General features: G+C 45.3%; 1 protein-coding gene across 1 annotated transcript in view; it reads left to right on the forward strand.

The window, feature by feature from the left end:
• LOC138267038 (uncharacterized) overlaps window positions 1-21241 on the forward strand; it is a 252245-nt gene that overhangs the window by 11606 nt on the left and 219398 nt on the right. The window contains exons 4-10 of the mRNA XM_069215886.1: window positions 1594-1699; window positions 1787-2094; window positions 2787-2898; window positions 3240-3547; window positions 4338-4396; window positions 4974-5116; window positions 5502-5613. Of these exons, the coding sequence (XP_069071987.1) occupies window positions 1594-1699; window positions 1787-2094; window positions 2787-2898; window positions 3240-3547; window positions 4338-4396; window positions 4974-5116; window positions 5502-5613 (1148 nt within the window). The remainder of the gene's footprint in view (window positions 1-1593; window positions 1700-1786; window positions 2095-2786; window positions 2899-3239; window positions 3548-4337; window positions 4397-4973; window positions 5117-5501; window positions 5614-21241) is intronic.

Below are 21241 nucleotides of genomic sequence, written 5' to 3' on the forward strand. Positions count from 1 at the left end.
TACAGGCTTTACTAGCCACAGAGTGACAAAGGCACTCTCCTCATGTGGCCAGCAACATGTCTGGTGTGTGGCAGGCTGGCAAAAACTAGTCAGCCCACACTGGAAGTCGAGTATATTTTCAGGGGGCATCTCTTAAGATGCCCTCTGGGGTGTATTTCACAATAAAATGTACACTTGCATCAGTGTGCATTTATTGTGCTGAGAAGTTTGATACCAAACTTCCCAGTTTTCAGTGTAGCCATTATGGTGCTATGGAGTTGGTGTTTGACAGACTCCCAGACCATATACTCTTATGGCTACCCTGCACTTACAATGTCTAAGGTTTTGCTTAGACACTGTAGGGGCATAGTGCTCATGCACTTATGCTCTCACCTATGGTATAGTGCACCTTATACTCCCCCCAGGAACTGTGAAAATTGCACTAAGTGTCTAGTTTTAAAATAGCTATATGTGATTTACTTGAAAACTGTATGCTATTTTGATTATTCAAAGTTCCTAAAGTACCTACCTGCAATACCTTTCATTTAAAGTATTACATGTAAAATTTGAACCTGTGGTTCTTAAAATAAACTAAGAAAATATATTTTTCTATACAAAAACCTATTGGCCTGGAATTGTCTCTGAGTGTGTGTTCCTCATTTATTGCCTGGGTGTATGTACAACAAATGCTTAACACTACTCCTTTAATAAGCCTACTGCTCGACCACACTACCACAAAATAGAGCATTGGTATTATCTCTTTTTGCCACTATCTTAACTCTAAGGGGAACCCTTGGACTCTGTGCATACTATTCCTTACTTTGAAATAGTGCATACAGAGCCAACTTCCTACAAGGGGTGACTTATCTATGCCATGGGCAGTGAGGTTGGCATGGCACCCTGAGGGGAGTGCCATGTCGACTTAGTCATTTTCTCCCCACCAGCACTCGCAAGCAGTGTGTCTGTGCTGGGTGAGGGGTCCCCCCAGGGTGGCATAAGAGATGCTGCAGCCCTTAGAGAGACATTCCCTGGCATCAGGGCCCTTGGTACCAGGGGTACCAGTTACAAGGGACTTACCTGGATTCCAGGGTGTGCCAATTGTGGAGACAACTGTACATTTTTGGTGAAAGAACACTGGTGCTGGGGCCTGGTTAGCAGGGTACCAGCACATTTCGCAGGCAAGTCAGTATCAGGCAAAAAGTGGGGGCTAACTGCAACAGGGAGCCATTTCCTTACAAAGTGTGTGTGTGTGTGTGTGTGTGTGTATGTATGTATATAATATATATATATGTCCCCCCCCTAGTTGAAACGGGTCAAATTTGGAAAGCCCTTTGCAATGGTTTGACACGTCATCTTTCTGTTTATTGCTGTGTTTAGGTCTTAAACTGGCATTAACACGATGAAACCTTTGCTCAGGCAGTGAACACGTAAAACTACAACAATAAAGTAATATCACAACGGAGGTCATTTGCCTCTTCTTGCCACCTAAGTGAAATTTGCCACATCATTTGGTCCTCCCTGCTACATAATTCCTGTGGGCATGATTTTACTTAACATGTGTGATGTTACAATTGTCTTGCTACACATGTGTAACAGTTCTTTATTTTGCTTTAGACAAAACAAACGCAGATGCTAAAATTGTCGAGGCCATAAACAAGCTTGCGGAACACTGTATTAATATATTTAAAGGGAAAACGACTGAAAAGCAGCCAGAGTTCTGGTAAGTTACTGTGGCATAGTAGAAGTCAAAGATCTTGCGCTAAGCCCAGGGAACTCTGACATTTGTAATTATATATTTTTGTTGCAGGTTTCTATTTGACGAGAATAGCCCAGAGTACCAGTATTATCGTATGAAACTGGCAGAGACGCAGAAGGTGCGGCAAACTATGAAGGATGGAAGACAGCAGACAACCAAGGCCACCGCAGAAGAAATTGCTGCGGAGTCGGTGAAATCTATAGAGCTTTCACGAAAAGTAAGAGAGATGAAGACCAGGCTATTCAAAAATGTAGCGCTTGCTAAGCGCCGGAGGTTGAGGGGAGCTTATGAACCGCTGCGAGCTCCCAAAGTCTCGGAGAGTGCTGCACCAGCGGAAAAAAGTCACCAGAGCTTAGAAGGTAGGTGTTCATTTGACTTATTCCTATTGCAACTGTACTGCAAAAGATTTCTCTTATTTCCCCGGGTATAGGTGTCTTGCAATCAGTTGAGTAGAGGACAACCATGACTGGTAGATATATTTTAGTTCATGTTGTGAGATGAAAACGTGTGTATATGGTGACCGAGCTCTGCAACCACAGTGGTGCAAGTGGAATAGAACAGTTTGCATTGTTGGGGTGTTTAACAGTGACGAAATGACCCTTTTGTCGGTGGTCCGAGTCGTGCTTGCACTACGTAGTGCAGCATTTTGTGTTGTGCTAGTGCCTATAATTGGAAGCATTATTGCTTATGCGGGCTGATGCTGCCCTGGATTAAAACTTCTAATGTTATCTATTCATTTTGATAATTGGCTCTGTTTCCTTTCTGACGGCTGCATGGGCAGGCATGTTGGTAGCTTCTTGGTCTTAAAATTCTGTGTTGTAATATAGCCCTTATTTTCGTTCCGTTTCTTCGCCTGGTGCCCCACATGAAATACGGCACGAGAAGCAGCTTCTCATTTCTGGTCCTTGTGACTGGGTCAATCCTGAGTTGTTTGGTAGGCCACTTGAACCTAGTGGTTAACATTTAATACTCAACATGTCTGCTCATAGGATGGCTCAGCTGGCCTCTTACCTGCTGCTTCAGTTGAACTGTTAATTTATTTTGTTTTTAGTTGATGCCAAAACGAAGGATACTGCTGAGAAACTCGCCAAATTTGTCGCTCAGATGGGACCTGAAGTTGAGCAATTCAGCAAGGAGAACAGTGAGAGCAATCCGGAGTTTTGGTATGTATTTTATTTCAGATACCCTTCTCGATATCGCAATTGTGAAAATCCATCTACTTATTTGTAAAGTGGAGCAGGCCACTCAATTGTGGTTATATAACCCATATCTGGCCTAATACACGGTATATGCTTATAACACCGAGGACATATTGTTTGTCATCAAGGTTAACACGTTTTCGAGTTTTTGTCCTCTGTACAAGTAGACGTGCTCTGAAGCCATAGTGTATCACTCGTCCCTGCGTGTAACCAGAAGGGACAACTGGAAGCAGCACCCACCCCCAATTGCTTGTTGTTAAACTTTGCTTGTGAAGCTGTCTTCTAACCATTTGTTAAATACCTAGGTTCTTAAAAGAAAAGGAGAGCCCTGCTTACAAGTACTATCAGGCAAAGGTGGCCGAATTGCGGAAAACTGAAGCAAAAGAAAAAGCAGCTGAGCCCAAGGAAGAGCCACAGCCTGAAGTGGAAGCTGAATCTCCAGATGGCGAGATTGCCGAGGCTGCCGTAGAAAGTGAAATTTCACCCGAGTCGGCAAGCCAAGATGAAGTGGCAAAGAAGGCCCCTGTTCGAACACTCCCTCGTAAGAGAGTCACTGCTCTTAAAGTTGGGATGCTTCCCGCCAAAAGAGTGTGTCATGTAGAGGACCCTAAAGGTGAGAGCTTTGGTTATTTGCTCTATGCATTTTATACCCTTTACGTTCTGTGGTTGCATACAGTGGTGTTGGCTGGCTGGTCAGCTTCCAGACAACTAGGGTGGAATAACTGTCCTGAATTCTAGCGAGTCCTATGTTTTCATGGTGTCCCGTACCATTCTCCACCCCCCTTTTTTTTTTTTTTTTTTTTTTCCTTCTCTAAGCTCGCCAACTGAGAAATTATTGGAGCAAAATGGTCAGTGGTGCACTTTGATGCATATTTGTCCCTGATTTTCTCAAGCCATAGGCTTTGAGAGCGCCATCAAATATTCAAATACTTTCATGATGTGCTAAACTACTGAGCCCATGCTCCCCCCCCCCCCCCCCGCCCCCCCCCACATGCTTTTTTTTTTTCTCCTCTTTCCCAAGCATATGGGCACCCCCATATGTTCAGCATTCTGCCATGGGTGCCCCTATATACCAAAAATGACAACCAATAACCTGTTATCAGAATTATTTATGCTTCCCCCCGTATACTATGGGTGCCAGCATTTTGTCAGTTGCCTTGCTCCCAGATCCAGTGGACCACAACAAATGGATATATGTTGTGCTTGCTTGTTTTTAGCGGGCTGCAGAGGTGCTGGATCAAAGGCACTGTAGCACAATGTCTTAGGTATTTGGTTTTGTCACAATTCATCTGGAACCACAGACTGAAGTATATTCTGTGTTGCCTGTGGGTAATTTTAAAATGGCACCTGTATTAGCGATTCCACAGCAGTAGTATAATGGCTTGATGTTTTCTTTCCCCCAGTTCATGACCCTGTTAGGATTGCTTATGAGAGGCCAAAGGGAAGGCCAGCACAAAAGAAGGTAATGCCTGCTTTTCCTTGTTTTCTCTTATGAGGTTAAAGTCAAACTGCACAGCACGAAGTAAAAAGGCAGATTTAATTCTCTTCTCCTTGGTCATTGCTTGATCAATTCGTGTAAACACAAATGGCAACCGCAGACTAAGAAAACGAAGTGTTCATGTTTTAAATGTTATAAATTCTCCCTTTCCTGTAGTGATTGAATCTGTGATGGCTTTTCTCTGAGCCTTGCAAGGGGCCTAGCCACATACGCCCTCCAATGGCCATATCCTCCCAGTTCCTGCTTTCTCGAACTTTTAATCCACTCTATGAAAACCGGCTTTGGGCAGATTCAAAGTTTAATTCCTTGTACCCAACCCATTCATTACGACTATATAATGTAGCTAATTCACGGTGATGTTTTCTTATTTTGGTATGTGAGCATTTGTCTGCTGGGGTTTTATTGAGGTAGAGGGTAGCTGCCCTTGGCTTCATTTGTGATTGTTAAAAGGGAGTTGCTGACTGTTTTCAGAGGATGTCGATTTCCCTTGAGGTGACATGTTTTCTAACTGGTTGCCAATTCTTGTTCTTCTACAATGTAGAAACCAGAAAAAAGAGATTTGGAGTACGCCAACAAGAAACTTACTGACAAGAATGTGGGCTTCCAGATGCTGAGTAAAATGGGCTGGAAAGAGGGCGAAGGCCTTGGATCTGAAGGCGCTGGGATCAAAGACCCAGTCAAAGTGTATGTTGTGGCAATGTCTTCATGTAGCTCAAGGTTTATGTGTGTACTTTGCGGGAGATGGTGCACTTTAAGGGGGGGGGGGGTCTGTTAAAGGAGAGTGATTGCTGCATAGCTTGGTTTTGCCGCCTAAAGGTAAGTTGGGTCGTGCTACTGTGTTCGGGAAACCACTTAATAAAATATGGTGTTGCACTGCTCTTGCCACGATTGAAGTGGTTTGTAACTGCTACTTGGAGGGAGTGTCAGTGTGCCTCTTCCTTTGGGTGGGTATGTGAGTAGGGTGGCAGGTGCATGGGGCTTCCTAGGTTATTGACTATTTGCCTTATTCTTTTCATAGTTCATGTCTGAATGTGTGTCTATATTGCTTAACTCTCAATTTATTCTGCAGGGGTACAACTTCAAGAGGGGAGGGCTTGGGTGGAGCCAACTCAAAGAAAGAAGATACGTTTGATTCTTTCCGTCAAAGAATGATGCAGATGTACAAGCATAAACAAACAAATTAGGTAGGTTCAAAGGTGGTAGAAGCGCTCTACTTAATTTTTCCATGCTTCTCTTAAGTTTTCACTAGTATAAGGCGGATGAAACTGGGTGTGAAGTGGGGGTTTAAATGAGCACTGATTACCTGTGCCTCAGTTGCAGGACATTCAAACATAATCCACTCTGTCAGGAGTGAATTATGGTTGGGTGTGGCAAAGTCAATCTTGAGCTGCAAGTTTAATAATTCAGACAGTTCACATTTGTCTCTGACATATTTGTGGATAATTCTTAAGCCGGACTTGTGCTTCTATTTTATTTTTTTATTTTTTTGGCTTGCTGATATCACTTAACTTGGATTTATGCTTTGGGCATCACCTCTGTCACCAGACGTGTATACTGCCCTGCTGGGAACTGGTTCATACAACACCAGATGCAAAATCGGTCTTTGACAAACATTCTGCAAGCTATTTCCTGGGGCTGTAGTTTGGTTTGTTTTCCACCAGACAGCATGTTCGAAACCTGGGAGTCGTCCATCTTTCATTTTAATTCCGTCAGGGACCCTGACACAGGAGTCATGCGTGCTCCTTATCTTGTCAGTGGAACGTTAAAGATTCTGCAGAATGTAAATGGCTGTACCAAACATGGTCTTTCTCGAAAACCTTGAGGGCTGCTCGCCTCATTCAAGATCCTGGGTTGTTCCCAAGCCTAGTAAGTGTCTATCGGGAACCAGGAATATCATTGCTACTTGAGAGATGGATAGTGATACTGTGCTGCGGGTGACGTGTGCGTTTTAGACACACAGACTGAGTAGCTGAGATAAATGCAGTGTCAAGAGGTAGACTGCAATGCTCAACTTGTGGTACAGCAGCCTCAGAGGGAAACATCATTACTTCTTTTGAAGCAGCAGAGCAGCTTTTTATGGGGTCGGACTGGGACAGGGAGTAGGTGCAAGCACCAAAAGTGGCAAACGTTTTCAAATCAGTACAGTTTTCAACTTGTAAAGATATGCTGTCCGTGTTTTGCTAGGTATTTTAGACGGTAGGCAGTTGTGCTTGCAGCAAGCACAATGTTTGGGGTGATATCGGGAAATGGAAAGTAAGAATCTGGCCCTTCAGGCTGTGAGAGGGGCTCGCAAACACTCATGAAACCCGTACACTGGCCTGTCAGATCAGCCCTTCTGACCCTGCAGGCCAGTCCGACAAGAGGCTTTACTATGAAATGACTTATTGCAGATTATTTATTTGCCAAAAAAATGTCCCAGGTGCATACAGCCCACTGAGGGCATAAGGGAGAGACTAATCTGCCTTTACCATCACTGCAACTACAATCTAACATTGTTCTAGACTCGAGCAGATCACATTTGTGGTGCAAGCTTTGCCCCGTTTACTGGCTTTTGGACGGGAATCCAGTCCTCTCCTGTGTACTTGTACCTCCCAACAATGTCCATGAACAGCTCCATCGTAAGGATATTGCCCTATTTGTAACGCTTACCTGGGAACACAATTTCGTTGGTGTTTTGCTGTGGTTTCGAAAGACTGGAGCAGGAATTGGGCTTTGGCGTGACTGGCCTTGACTGGGTGTTAGCTAGGCCAGACCTGAAACCCTGCATCCCTGTTCCTTAAGGCTAGTTTGGTTTGCTGAACCGTTCAGTCTACCGCTAGGAATGGGTACACATTCCTTTTAAAGGGAGTGAACCTTCGAGGGATTATTGTTGGATGCGTGTAGATCTGCATTACATACCCGAGGACTGCGGCTCATCAAAAGGAGTTACATTCAAAATGGACTGTAGGATTTTTTTTTTCTGCATATTTTTTTTCTTTCTCTTGAAAGAAGCTGGTTTATTTTGTTAAATAATCAGTGTTGGGGGAATTCTGCACAGCTGAACATATTCTGAAGTTCGATTATCAATTGATACCTATGCTACTGAAACCGGATTCAAAGCAGTTAGTCAGGAGTTAAATTCGGGATGAAAGTGCGGCACAAGTGATGGTGGGAGAGATGAAATGAGTTTCAGATGTAGTGAAACGGGGTTCCATAAAAGTTCCCTACCAAACTGTTGTCCTTCTAGAATGACCCTCATTTATGTTTGGGGGCGAGCAGGGTTGGGTCCTGTATCCGTCACGCTGGCCCTAGAGCTGCTGCATCAGTTTATGCCCTCTAACCAGATTTCCAAGTACCTCCTGTGGTTCTTTAGTTTGCTCTCCTCATGATTATATGAGCTTCTTGGGTATTTGGGGGTCCTAGCGCTGATTCTTATTTGTTGTGATTTGGAGAGAACGTTAAAGGTAAGTAGATTGCACTGGTGTCCGGCTCGCAGTTAGAAAGCAACGCTCAATCTTGTGACACCTTGTTGGAGTTACGTGTCCTTTAGTACCTGAAGCAAAATTATATTGTACTTGATGTGAAAGGATACAACTGCTTGCACTGAACACTCCTTATTTCATATTCTGCATCTTTTGAAACCAGAGTACAGATTATTTATGGATTACTTGAGGATCTTGGCTGCTTTCATCACCTCCATCACAATAGAAATTCGTTTTTTTTTTTTTTTGGTTCTGCAATAGCACTCCTAACAAATGAGAGCAAACTTCAGTATTGGCATGGCACATAGCAATAATCCTGTGTCTGTCATATAGTTAACAGAGGGTACATGCACCAACCCAGCTTCCTTGGTGCTGCCAGGAACTGAAATAAAAGCGGTGTGCATCTTAAGAGCCAGGTTTTGTGTCTTTTGGAAAACATGATGCTCTAATTAAGGCTTCTGATGATGACGGGGCTTGTTCAAAGCAGCCACCTCTTACACAACCAAGATATTGTTTGTAATGACACCACGTGTACTAATTGTGTAGAGGGAGGTGCAGAGTGACTTCCCTTGTAAACCGGAGAAGGCAGCGTGCCGGTTAGGGCCCATGGCTCGTCACTGGAAGCAAAAAGATGTGGGAGCCTTGAGTTTGCTCAGTTCTTACGCGACTAATTGGCAGTCTATAAACTACTCGTTTCGAATCTGTGATCAGGGTATGCTGGAAAAAAAAGTACAGAATCCGTAACCAGAGGGCAGAGTTTTTAAGCTTCCAATATTTGTGCAAAGACTCCTTGCACTGAAAATATGTAGCTACCTTTTATAGACACCGAACACAACTGCCTGCTCTGGTGTCTCAGAGTATCCATGGTCTCAAAAATAAGCAAGGAATGACTGCGCGCGTCTTGGCATTCAGGAAATAGGGACATGGCAGGGCCATCTGAAATTTAAAGGTGAAAGATAACCCTGCATCGAACACTATTTAATTCGTGTTGCCAAACAGGCCACCAGTGATGCAAGGCTAGCACCAGCAATAAACTAGATTAGGAGGGCTTTTTTAAATTGGATCAGGTGCTTTAACATGACTTTGGCTCTTAAGTTGGTGCTTGGATATCTAAAAATGCACAAACTTCCACGTAGTCCTGCCAACCCCTTTTTAATAGCCTCTCAATTGAGGTGTAAGTCACTACAAGTGATTGTTGCTTTCACTGAAACTAACGAAGTCTGTTTGATGGATACACCAGGATAACCTTCATTGGGGTACCCTTCAAACCACGTCAAGCCGCAGCCTTTAAAATCATGTATGTGCTGTGTTGCGATTGCCTAAGAATTTGGTGATTCTTTCACCCTTGGCACAGTTTAGGCTGCACCTTCGTAACTGCTGCACCCGGAATGGTCCCCACTTAAGCAAACTTGCAATGACCAGGGCTATGATCATTGCCTCAATTACCAACTTAAGTCGTTAGGTTTAACTCAGTAAAGTTTTTTTAGTTTAGGACTGCTTAGTGGGTTTCCTGCAGCGCTTGATTCTAAGCTTGACAAATTAGATACCTGGTAGTTTGCTGGGCAGCCTTGCAGGAGCACCACTGCTAGCCAGAAGAGTCGATGAGAGCCCTGTTGGTAGTTATTTATCTTAAACAGCCACTTGTGCTTTAACTTGGCAGAGTTTCTTTACCGTTTCACTGGCTCTACTGACCTGTGTTCTGAATGTGCCCCGGCAAAGTCTTTAGTGAATGCAGTTCCCTGATAAATATTTGTGGGCTGTTCACTAATCATACAACTTGCCTAGTATTTCTGATAGGGGTCGTGATATGTTGCTCAATAAAGTGTCACCATGGTTTCTAGTAACCCACCTGAAGCAAAAGTCTGATCTTTTCTTTTTAGTCACTTTATACAGGCAGAGTGGGGCCATAATGAATTGCTAGGCAACTCTGACATTTACTAATGGAATAGTGGGTACCTTCGCCCCCCCCAAAAAAAAATAGTCCTCGTGTTGCCACGTGCCCAAAACTTGGCTCTTCAGATTGGCCCAGTATTACAGATTGTCCTTTCACTTAGTAATAGCGGATCCTCTTGTTGGAGGGTGTTGGGGGCCTGATTGCCATGGGCTTGCACATAGAGGATCTCCTGGGGAGATAGAAGACCCGTTATCTACCATATCCTTTCCGGCAGTGAACAATTTAATCAAGGTTATTGGTATCTTTTCCTAGGGCAACAGATAATTGGTGGCTTCCAAACGTACTTGTAACTTGCCTGCCAGTTAAACACAGAACACAGGTTCCAGGTTATAGTCAAGACCTTTGGAGATAACTGGCGTTGAATTCTTTGAATTTGACGTGTGCTCTTCTAACTTTGCAATGCTAGGAATGGGCAGAATCAGCAGTTGCTGGTCACAGGTTGTGGGATTTCCACCCTCTACAGCTGAATTATTCCATTTGGGTATAATTTGTTGAGTCGGTGAGACTATCCTGATATGAATCTGCTTTATGCAAAAACATGTCACTGCCTACAGTGAAAGGATTCAAGGTGTGCTGCACCATTACATGTCTTATACCAAACAGTAGACCAGTGTATCTGCACAGTGCCGGTTGGGGCAACTAAAGGCTTCCTATTTGCCATGTGACCCACTTTCGTTCTGCATAAAGAACCAGTTTCCTGCTTTAGCAGGTACTGAAGCACCCGTTTGAATTTTAAATACATGTTCGTCCATGAAATATTAATGCAAATGTGATATCTTGACACCAAATGACAGGCTTCTTTTATCTTAGTTTGCAGGTTTCCTGACTTGAGGACTTCAAGCATCCGTGTTGTATTAAGTCTGTTTTTAAAGTCTGTTTCCAGGTCAAGTTTTATACGTAGTGTTAGCCGTGGATGAATTCTACGTGTTTCCATGCATCTACTACAAGAAATACTTAGTTTGTGCAAAACTGTATTTGTAATCATTCTATATAATTTTAATAAAATGTTGGACACGAGTGCAGTTGTCTGTCTGTAGTGTAAATAAACTCTGGGCACCAAATTGTGCTGAAGATTGAAGGACTGACAGATTTCCTATTGCCTGGAAATAGTGAGCCGAATCGATTTTTGTCTGGCTCTTAAATAGCACAGATTATACCTGAGCCTTTCCAACAACATAACACAAGTTTTCAGTGTAAGACCTTCGCTGCATAACTACCGGACCTTTAAGCCATTATGTCCAGATCGTACTGGAAGACTTCAATTTTTAGGAAATATTTGGCTACACTTGAGCACCAAACAATCTTTTCTCAAATTCGAATACTGCTCAGGTTTAAAAAATAAAAAGTTTAAACCCATCTCGGATATGTGTATGGAACGATAAGCAGGGCCTCCTAATGTACATGGTTTGTGTTTTATTGCATCATGAAACCATAGTGCACTCTTACTTGATACTGCTGCAGTCTTTAGTAACTGTCTTCGAGTGGAAATGAATCTCGTAGACGTCACACTGGTTTTAGCATGCACTTGGTGCGATTTCCCCTTTTGTGGTGCGCACTGGCAATTACTTTTTACTAAGAGAAATTAAGTTCTCTTGCATGACTCGTCAGAGCAATACCGCTTTCTTTTAAACCAGGCATTCCCCAGCTTAAGATCTTTCTTTGGAATACGAGAAACCTATCTGAGACTTGACGGTCTACTTGGGAACAGTGAAGGAACTGCAGTAATATTGCGAGGTACTTGGATTCCCAGTCTTTTGCTTTTTCCTCAGACAGAGTTTGTTTTGGCTGCAAAAACGCAAGTCTCTGGATCACTGCGAGTTAAATGTCTTGGAGCAGAGTATTGAATGGTTGCGTGAAATGGGTGGTACCACAGTAATGTCCTTATTTAGCTGTAAATGTCCCTACTGTAAACTGACACACGTTGTTATCTTACTTAATAAAAGGTCATATTTGTAACCACCAGTGGTATCGAAATAAACAATTTGATTGCAATGGCTTCCCGTCTTATATTTTTTGTTGTTGTTTGATATTTCTAGTTCTACTCTTTGGTGAGAATTCTGTCAAGTCCTGACACCTTTCACTGTGATTGTTGGATTGTGTGCCTTGTGCCCAGAAGGAAGGTGCTGTGCTTTTCGAACATGCACTGTATAACAAGCTCTCACAAACGAGGAACCCGCTAGTATTACAAACCCAATACTATTTCCACACAAACATCATTCACTTTTTTAAAGCAAAAGCCCAGCCCTTCAAACACCTGACTTGATACTAAAGTATAGAACACACAGCATGCTTTAACCATGATGTAAGGGAAATTCAAAGTGTCATAGTTGGCATAACGAAGAAGCATATTCCAAACCGTGATTTTACTCTGTAAACTGACAGCTCAAATGTTTTTTATTTGAGAATTTTGCATATGTGAGCAACCTGAGCCCACCCATGTGTCCCATACATTGTGTAGGCACTAAACTTTGGTAGAGGTGCATAGGAGCGGCGTTGATCAGTCAGCAGAAAGATCAGCATGACGTTGCTACCTCCTTTTTACTGGAGGCACATTAGAAGTCTACCGTGTATTTCCACTTCTACTGTTCTAAAGGTCTTTCATATCACTCAGGCATTACCTGGAAAGTATATACAATGCCCTGTCTACACAACTGACCCCTTCTCTACTCACTCAATGGAGCTTACCCACCCAGCAGCAAGCATTAGTACCACTTAGTAAATTTGAGCTCAGAATATTTCTTCCTGGGCCCTTTGTTAGTATGAGCAGTGTTTTCCCCACTCTGGTAAAACCTCCATCGTGCTAAATTGATAGTCCTGCATTTCCATTATTGTTCTAAAGCTTGGGGACTTGCCAACAGGTTCTTGTAAGTGTGAAGATACAGTAAAGAACCCCATTTATTTGTGATTTGGGAACTTCTCGAAGGCCTCAAGCCATGCCTTACACTTGCAGTCCTGGATGGCACATTATGTGTGCCAGTCTCGGTGACCCTGGGTACTCTAACGACTAGTAGCTAATTATACCAATTAGGAATATGACCAAAAAAGGGGGGGGGGGGGGGGGGGCAGGCACTTTACTAGTGGTTTGCCAGTTTAAAGTGCACAGTTGTAAAGCCAGCAAAATATGGAGTAACCATACAGAAAAGGCAGATTTCCTACACATGCAGAAGTAAACTTCAAGAACATGGTCACCAATCATCATAAATAAGGATAACATTCAAATAAACTCAAACACATTGTAAGGAAATGCCTCCTTGGCATGGTTGCCCCCTGACTTTTTGCCTTTGCTGATGCTATGTTTACAATTGAAAGTGTGCGGAGGCCTGCTAACCAGGCCCCAGCACCAGTGTTCTTTCCCTAACCTGTACTTTTGTATCCACAATTGGCAGACCCTGGCATCCAGATAAGTCCCTTGTAACTGGTACTTCTAGTACCAAGGGCCCTGATGCCAAGGAAGGTCTCTAAGGGCTGCAGCATGTCTTATGCCACCCTAGAGACCTCTCACTCAGCACAGACACACTGCTTGCCAGCTTGTGTGTGCTAGTGAGGACAAAACGAGTAAGTCGACATGGCACTCCCCTCATGGTACCCCTACAGTGTCTAAACAAAACCTTAGACATTGTAAGTGCAGGGTAGCCATAAGAGTATATGGTCTGGGAGTTTGTCAAACACGAACTCCACAGCACCATAATGGCTACACTGAAAACTGGGAAGTTTGGTATCAAACTTCTCAGCACAATAAATGCACACTGATGCCAGTGTACATTTTATTGCAAAATACACCCCAGAGGGCACCTTAGAGGTGCCCCCTGAAACTTAACCGACTATCTGTGTAGGCTGACTAGTTCCAGCACCCTGCCACACTAGAGACATGTTGCTGGCCCCATGGGGAGAGTGCCTTTGTCACTCTGAGGCCAGTAACAAAGCCTGCACTGGGTGGAGATGCTAACACCTCCCCCAGGCAGGAGCTGTAACACCTGGCGGTGAGCCTCAAAGGCTCACCCCTTTGTCACAGCACCGCAGGACACTCCAGCTAGTGGAGTTGCCCGCCCCCTCCGGCCAAGGCCCCCACTTTTGGCGGCAAGGCCGGAGGAAACAAAGAAAACAACAAGGAGGAGTCACTGGCCAGTCAGGACAGCCCCTAAGGTGTCCTGAGCTGAAGTGACTCTAACTTTTAGAAATCCTCCATCTTGCAGATGGAGGATTCCCCCAATAGGGTTAGGATTGTGACCCCCTCCCCTTGGGAGGAGGCACAAAGAGGGTGTACCCACCCTCAGGGCTAGTAGCCATTGGCTACTAACCCCCCAGACCTAAACACGCCCTTAAATTTAGTATTTAAGGGCCACCCTGAACCCTAGAAAATTAGATTCCTGCGACAACAAGAAGGACGACTGCCCAGCTGAAAACCCCTGCAGAGGAAGACCAGAAGACAACAACTGCCTTAGCTCCAGAAACTCACCGGCCTGTCTCCTGCCTTCCAAAGAACTCTGCTCCAGCGACGCCTTCCAAAGGGACCAGTGACCTCTGAATCCTCTGAGGACTGCCCTGCTTCGACGACGACGAGAAACTCCTGAGGACAGCGGACCTGCTCCAAAAAGACTGCAACTTTATCCAAAGGAGCAGCTTTAAAGACCCTGCAATCTCCCCGCAAGAAGCGTGAGACTTGCAACACTGCACCCGGCGACCCCGACTCGGCTGGTGGAGAACCAACACCTCAGGGAGGACCCCCGGACTACTCTACGACTGTGAGTACCAAAACCTGTCCCCCCTGAGTCCCCACAGCGCCGCCTGCAGAGGGAATCCCGAGGCTTCCCCTGACCGCGACTCTCTGAAACCTAAGTCCCGACGCCTGGAAAAGACCCTGCACCCGCAGCCCCCAGGACCTGAAGGACCGGACTTTCACTGCAGAAGTGACCCCCAGGAGTCCCTCTCCCTTGCCCAAGTGGAGGTTTCCCCGAGGAAGCCCCCCCTTGCCTGCCTGCAGCGCTGACGAGATCCCTTGATCTCTCATTGACTTACATTGCGAACCCGACGCTTGTTCTAACACTGCACCCGGCCGCCCCCGCGCCGCTGAGGGTGACATTTCTGTGTGGGCTTGTGTCCCCCCCGGTGCCCTACAAAACCCCCTTGGTCTGCCCTCCGAAGACGCGGGTACTTACCTGCAAGCAGACCGGAACCGGGGCACCCCCTTCTCTCCATTATAGCCTATGCGTTTTGGGCACCACTTTGAACTCTGCACCTGACCGGCCCTGAGCTGCTGGTGTGGTAACTTTGGGGTCGCCCTGAACCCCCAACGGTGGGCTACCTGGGACCAAGAACTGAACCCTGTAAGTGTCTTACTTACCTGGTAAAACTAACAAAAACTTACCTCCCCCAGGAACTGTGAAAATTGCACTGTGTCCACTTTTAAAATAGCTATTTGTGAATAACTTGAAAAGTATACATGCAATTGAAATGATTCAAAGTTCCTAATGTACTTACCTGCAATACCTTTCAAACAAGATATTACATGTTAAATTTGAACCTGTGGTTCTTAAAATAAACTAAGAAAAGATATTTTTCTATAACAAAACCTATTGGCTGGATTTGTCTCTGAGTGTGTGTACCTCATTTATTGTCTATGTGTATGTACAACAAATGCTTAACACTACTCCTTGGATAAGCCTACTGCTCGACCACACTACCACAAAATAGAGCATTAGTATTATCTATTTTTACCACTATTTTACCTCTAAGGGGAACCCTTGGACTCTGTGCATGCTATTCCTTACTTTGAAATAGCACATACAGAGCCAACTTCCTACACACATCAGCAGTAAGCCAGTCCAATTCATAATCCAATAGTGTAAGGAAATGCCTCATTGGCATGGTTACCCCCTAACTTTTTGCCTTTGCTCATGCTAAGTTTTGATTGAAAGTGTGCTGGGACCCTGCTAACCAGGCCCCAGCATCAGTGTTCTTTCCCTAAACAGTACCTTTGACTCCACAATTGGCACAACCCTGGAACTTGGGTAAGTCCCTTGTAACTGGTACCAAGGGCCCTGATGCCAGGTAAGGTAGCTAAGGGCTGCAGCATGTCTTATGCCACCCTGGGGAACCCTCACTCAGCACATGCACACTGCCTCACAGCTTGTGTGTGCTGGTGGGGAGAAAATGACTAAGTCGACATGGCACTCCCCTCAGAGTGCCATGCCAGCCTCACATTGCTTAGCAGGCCTCACATCCCTAAGGCAGGGTGTACTATACCACAGGTGAGGGCATATGTGCGTGAGCACTATGCCCCTACAGTGTCTAAGCAAAACCTTAGACATTGGAAGTGCAGGGTAGCCATAAGAGTATATGGTCTGGGAGTTTGTAAAATACAAACTCCACAGTTCCATAATGGCCACACTGAAATGTGGGAAGTTTGGTATCAAACGTCTCAGCACAATAAATGCACACTGATGCCAGTGTGCAATTTATTGTAACATACACCCAGAGGGCATCTTAGAGATGCCCCCTGAATACCAATCCGACTTCTAGTGTAGGCTGACCAGTTTCTGCCAGCCTGCCACACACCAGACATGTTGCTGTTCACATGGGGAGAGTGCCTTTGTCACACTGTGGCCAGGAACAAAGCCTTTACTGGGTGGAGGTGCTTCTCACCTCCCCCTGCAGGAATTGTAACACCTGGCGGTGAGCCTCAAATGCTCACCCCTTTTGTTACAGCACCCCAGGGCAACCCTGCTAGCGGAGATGCCTGCCCTTCCGGCCACTGCCCCCACTTTTGGCAGCAAGGCTGAAGGAGATAATGAGAAAAACAAGGAGTCACCCACCAGTCAGGACAGCCCCTAAGGTGTCCTGAGCTGAGGTGACCCCCGCCTTAAGAAATCCTCCATCTTAAGTTTGGAGGATTCCCCCAATAGGATTAGGGATGTGCTCCCCTCCCCACAGAGAGGAGGCACAAAGAGGGTGTAACCACCCTCCAGGACAGTAGCCATTGGCTACTGCCCTCCCAGACCTAAACACACCCCTAAATTCCGTGTTCGATGGCATATGTTGCTGCAGATACACATGTTTCGCACAGTCCGCTGCCTGGTGTTGGGCTCGGAGTATTACAAGTTGTTTTTCTTCGAAGAAGTCTTTTTTGGTCACGGGACCGAAGGACTCCTCCCTCTTCAGCTCCATTGCGCATGGGCGTCGACTCCATCTTAGATTGTTTTTTTCCGCTGTCGGGTTCGGACGTATTCCTTTTCGCTCCGTGTTTCGGTTCGGAAAGTTAGTCAGAATCTCGGAAGAAAGCGTCGGTATTGTTCCGTTCAGTATCGGGATAGTTAGGTACATCGACACCCATCATCGGAAGACTTTGGGGTAGCTTCGATTCCCCCATCGGGGCCTGGTCGGCCCGACCGCGTGCGACATCGAAGCCGATGGAACGGACCCCGTTTCGTTTCTGCCCAAAATGTCACAGTAAGTATCCTTATACAGATCAACACTTGGTCTGTAACTTGTGCTTGTCCCCCGAGCACAAGGAGGATACCTGTGAGGCCTGTCGAGCCTTCCGGTCCAGAAAAACACTCCGGGACCGAAGAGCCAGGCGTCTACAAATGGCGTCCACGCCGACAAAACAAAGTTTCGAAGACGAAGAGGAAACCTTCTCGGTTCCGGAATCAGAATCCGGAGACTCCGACGTCGAACAACAGCAACAAACAGTGAGTAAGACGTCGAAAATTAAAACCATCGAGAAGACAAAAGCCCAGGGGACGCCACTGCCAACAGGCCATGGCTCCACCCATAAAACCGGCGAGCCGTCGAAGGCGCCGAAAAAGGGCACGCCCATAGCGAAGACACCCGACTCCGGTCGAGGGACCGCCATGGAGCAACCTCGGAGCCGAGATAGCGGCTCCGAGAGGCAAAAACAAGATGCCGGCACCGAAAAACATCGGCACCGAGACACAATGCCGAAAGCCACAAAAATTCTGTTGGTGCCGAAGCCGAAAAAAGATTCTCTCTCGGCGCCGAAAAGTTCCACACCTTCATCCTACACAGAGGAACAAGGAATAAGTGGCCAGATGCACAGATTTGGACAAGAGCTCCAAAGTGTAGAATCAGACTACACACAAAAGACACTGTACATCCAGCAAGACACAGGGAAGATATCAACCCTTCCCCCAATAATAAGGAAAAGAAGGATCGGACTTCTCAAGGATGACGCACAACCACAAGCCAAAGTGGTTAAAAAAAGTCACGCCTCCGCCCTCTCCACCACAACAGGCATCGCCGGCACAAACACCGCCACAAATGCACTCACCTGCGCAAACTACCATAAGTCAAGATAATCAGGATCAAGACGCTTGGGACCTATATGACACCCCAGTGCCGGACAATGATCCCGATTCATACCCCACAAAGCCGTCACCGCCAGAGGACAGTACCTCATACTCGCAACTGGTGGCTAGGGCTGCAGAATTCCACAATGTCCAACTGCATTCCGATCCTATAGAGGATGATTTTTTATTTAACACCCTCTCGGCTACACATAGCCAATATCAATGTCTCCCAATGCTACCAGGGATGTTACGGCACGCAAAACAAATTTTTTAAGAGCCCGTAAAATCAAGAGCCATCACCCCAAGGGTGGATAAGAAATACAAACCACCACCCACAGACCCAGTGTTTATTACTTCGCAGTTACCACCTGACTCCGTAGTAGTAGGGGCAGCTCGCAAGAGAGCAAATTCCCATACATCTGGCGACGCCCCACCTCCGGACAAAGAAAGCAGAAAATTTGATGCAGCAGGAAAAAGAGTAGCATCACAGGCAGCCAACCAGTGGCACATCGCAAATTCTCAAGCGCTGCTGGCCAGATATGACCGCGCACACTGGGATGAGATGCAACTTCTCGTAGACCATCTTCCCCAGGAATACCAAAAAAGGGCGCAGCAAATAGTTGAAGAGGGACAAACTATCTCAAACAATCAAATCCGCTCTTCACTGGACGCAGCCGATACTGCAGCGAGAACAGTCAACACTGCTGTCACCATAAGGAGACACGCTTGGCTCCGCACTTCAGGCTTCAAACCTGAAATCCAGCAGGCTGTCCTTAATATGCCCTTCAACGAGAAACAACTTTTTGGCCCTGAAGTGGACACAGCCATTGAAAAACTTAAAAAGGACACAGACACAGACACGGCCAAAGCCATGGGCGCACTCTACTCCCCGCAGAGCAGAGGCTCTTTTAGAAAAACTCCATTTAGAGGGGGGTTTCGTGGCCAACCCACAGACACCACCAGCCAACAAACAAGAACCACACCATATCAGGGTTCATTCCAAAGGGGAGGTTTCAGGGGATATAGAGGGGGTCAATTCCCAAGGAGTAGGGGAAGATTCCAAACTCCAAAAACACCTCCACCTAAACAGTGACTCAAGTCACACAGCCCCTTCACTCAACACCAGTGGGGGGAAGACTAAGCCAATTCTACCAATCTTGGCAGCAGATTACAACAGACAATTGGGTATTAGCAATAATCCAACATGGCTATTGCATAGAATTCCACAAATTCCCACCAAACATCCCTCCAAAAACACGCAAAATGTCACCACAACATTTAGAACTTTTAGGACTAGAAGTTCAAGCACTACTGCAAAAGGATGCAGTAGAGTTAGTACCAGTACAACAAAAAAACACAGGAGTTTACTCCCTGTACTTTCTAATTCCAAAAAAAGACAAAACATTAAGACCAATATTAGATCTCAGGACACTAAATACCTACATCATATCGGACCACTTTCACATGGTCACACTACAAGACATCATTCCACTGCTCAAACCGCAAGATTACATGACCATATTAGACCTAAAAGATGCGTACTTTCATATACCGATACACCCTTCTCACAGAAAGTACCTAAGGTTCGTATTCAAAGGAATACATTACCAATTCAAAGTGTTGCCATTCGGAATAACAACTGCACCAAGAGTGTTCACAAAATGTCTAGCAGTAGTAGCAGCACATATCAGGAGACAACAGATACATGTGTTTCCTTACCTGGACGATTGGCTAATCAAGACCAACACAGTAAAAAAGTGCACAAACGACACCACATATGTCATACAAACCCTTCACAAACTGGGTTTCTCCATCAACTATACAAAATCACACCTCGAACCGTGTCAGACACAACAATATCTAGGAGCAACCATCAACACATCAAAGGGAATTGCCACTCCAAGTCCACAAAGAGTGCAAGCATTCCACAAGGTAATAAGTGCTATGTTTCCAAACCAAAAGATACAAGCAAAATTTGTGCTAAAACTTCTAGGCATGATGTCATCATGCATAGCCATTGTCCCAAACGCAAGACTACACATGCGACCCTTACAACAGTGCCTAGCATCACAATGGTCACAGGCACAGGGTCAACTTCAAGATCTGGTGTTGGTAGACCGCCAAACATACCTCTCGCTTCTATGGTGGAACAGCAACAATTTAAACAAAGGGCGGACATTTCAGGACCCAGTGCCTCAATACGTTATAACAACAGATGCTTCCATGACAGGGTGGGGAGCACACCTCAATCACCACAGCATTCAAGGACAATGGGATGTACACCAAACAAAATTTCATATCAATTACCTAGAACTGTTAGCAGTATTTCTAGCGTTAAAAGCCTTTCAACCCATAATAACACACAAATACATTCTTGTCAAAACAGACAACATGACAACAATGTATTATTTAAACAAACAAGGAGGAACACACTCAACACAATTGTGCCTCCTAACAAAAAATATGGCAGTGGGCGATTCACAACAACATTCGCCTAATAGCACAATTTATTCCAGGGATCCAAAACCAACTAGCAGACAACCTTTCGCGAGACCACCAACAAGTCCACGAATGGGAAATTCACCCCCAAGTTCTGAACAAGTACTTTCAAATTTGGGGAACACCCCAGATAGATTTGTTCGCAACAAAACAAAACGCAAAATGCCAAAACTTCGCATCCAGGTACCCACACCGCGAATCACAAGGCAATGCTCTATGGAAGAGTTGGTCAGGGATATTTGCATACGCTTTTCCCCCCTCTCCCTCTCCTTCCATATCTAGTAAACAAGTTGAGTCAAAACCAACTCAAACTCATACTGATAGCACCCACATGGGCAAGACAACCTTGGTATACAACTCTACTAGACCTTTCACTGGTACCGCATGTCAAACTACCCAACAGACCAGATCTGTTAACACAACACAAACAACAGATCAGGCATCCAAACCCAGCATCATTGAATCTGGCAATTTAGCTCCTGAAATCCTAGAATTCGGACACTTAGACCTCACACAAGAATGCATGGAGGTCATAAAACAAGCTAGAAAAGCTTCCACTAGACACTGCTATGCATCTAAGTGGAAAAGA

Source organism: Pleurodeles waltl, chromosome 12 (genome assembly GCF_031143425.1).
Source record: "Pleurodeles waltl isolate 20211129_DDA chromosome 12, aPleWal1.hap1.20221129, whole genome shotgun sequence".
In the NCBI taxonomy this organism is placed as follows: domain Eukaryota; kingdom Metazoa; phylum Chordata; class Amphibia; order Caudata; family Salamandridae; genus Pleurodeles; species Pleurodeles waltl.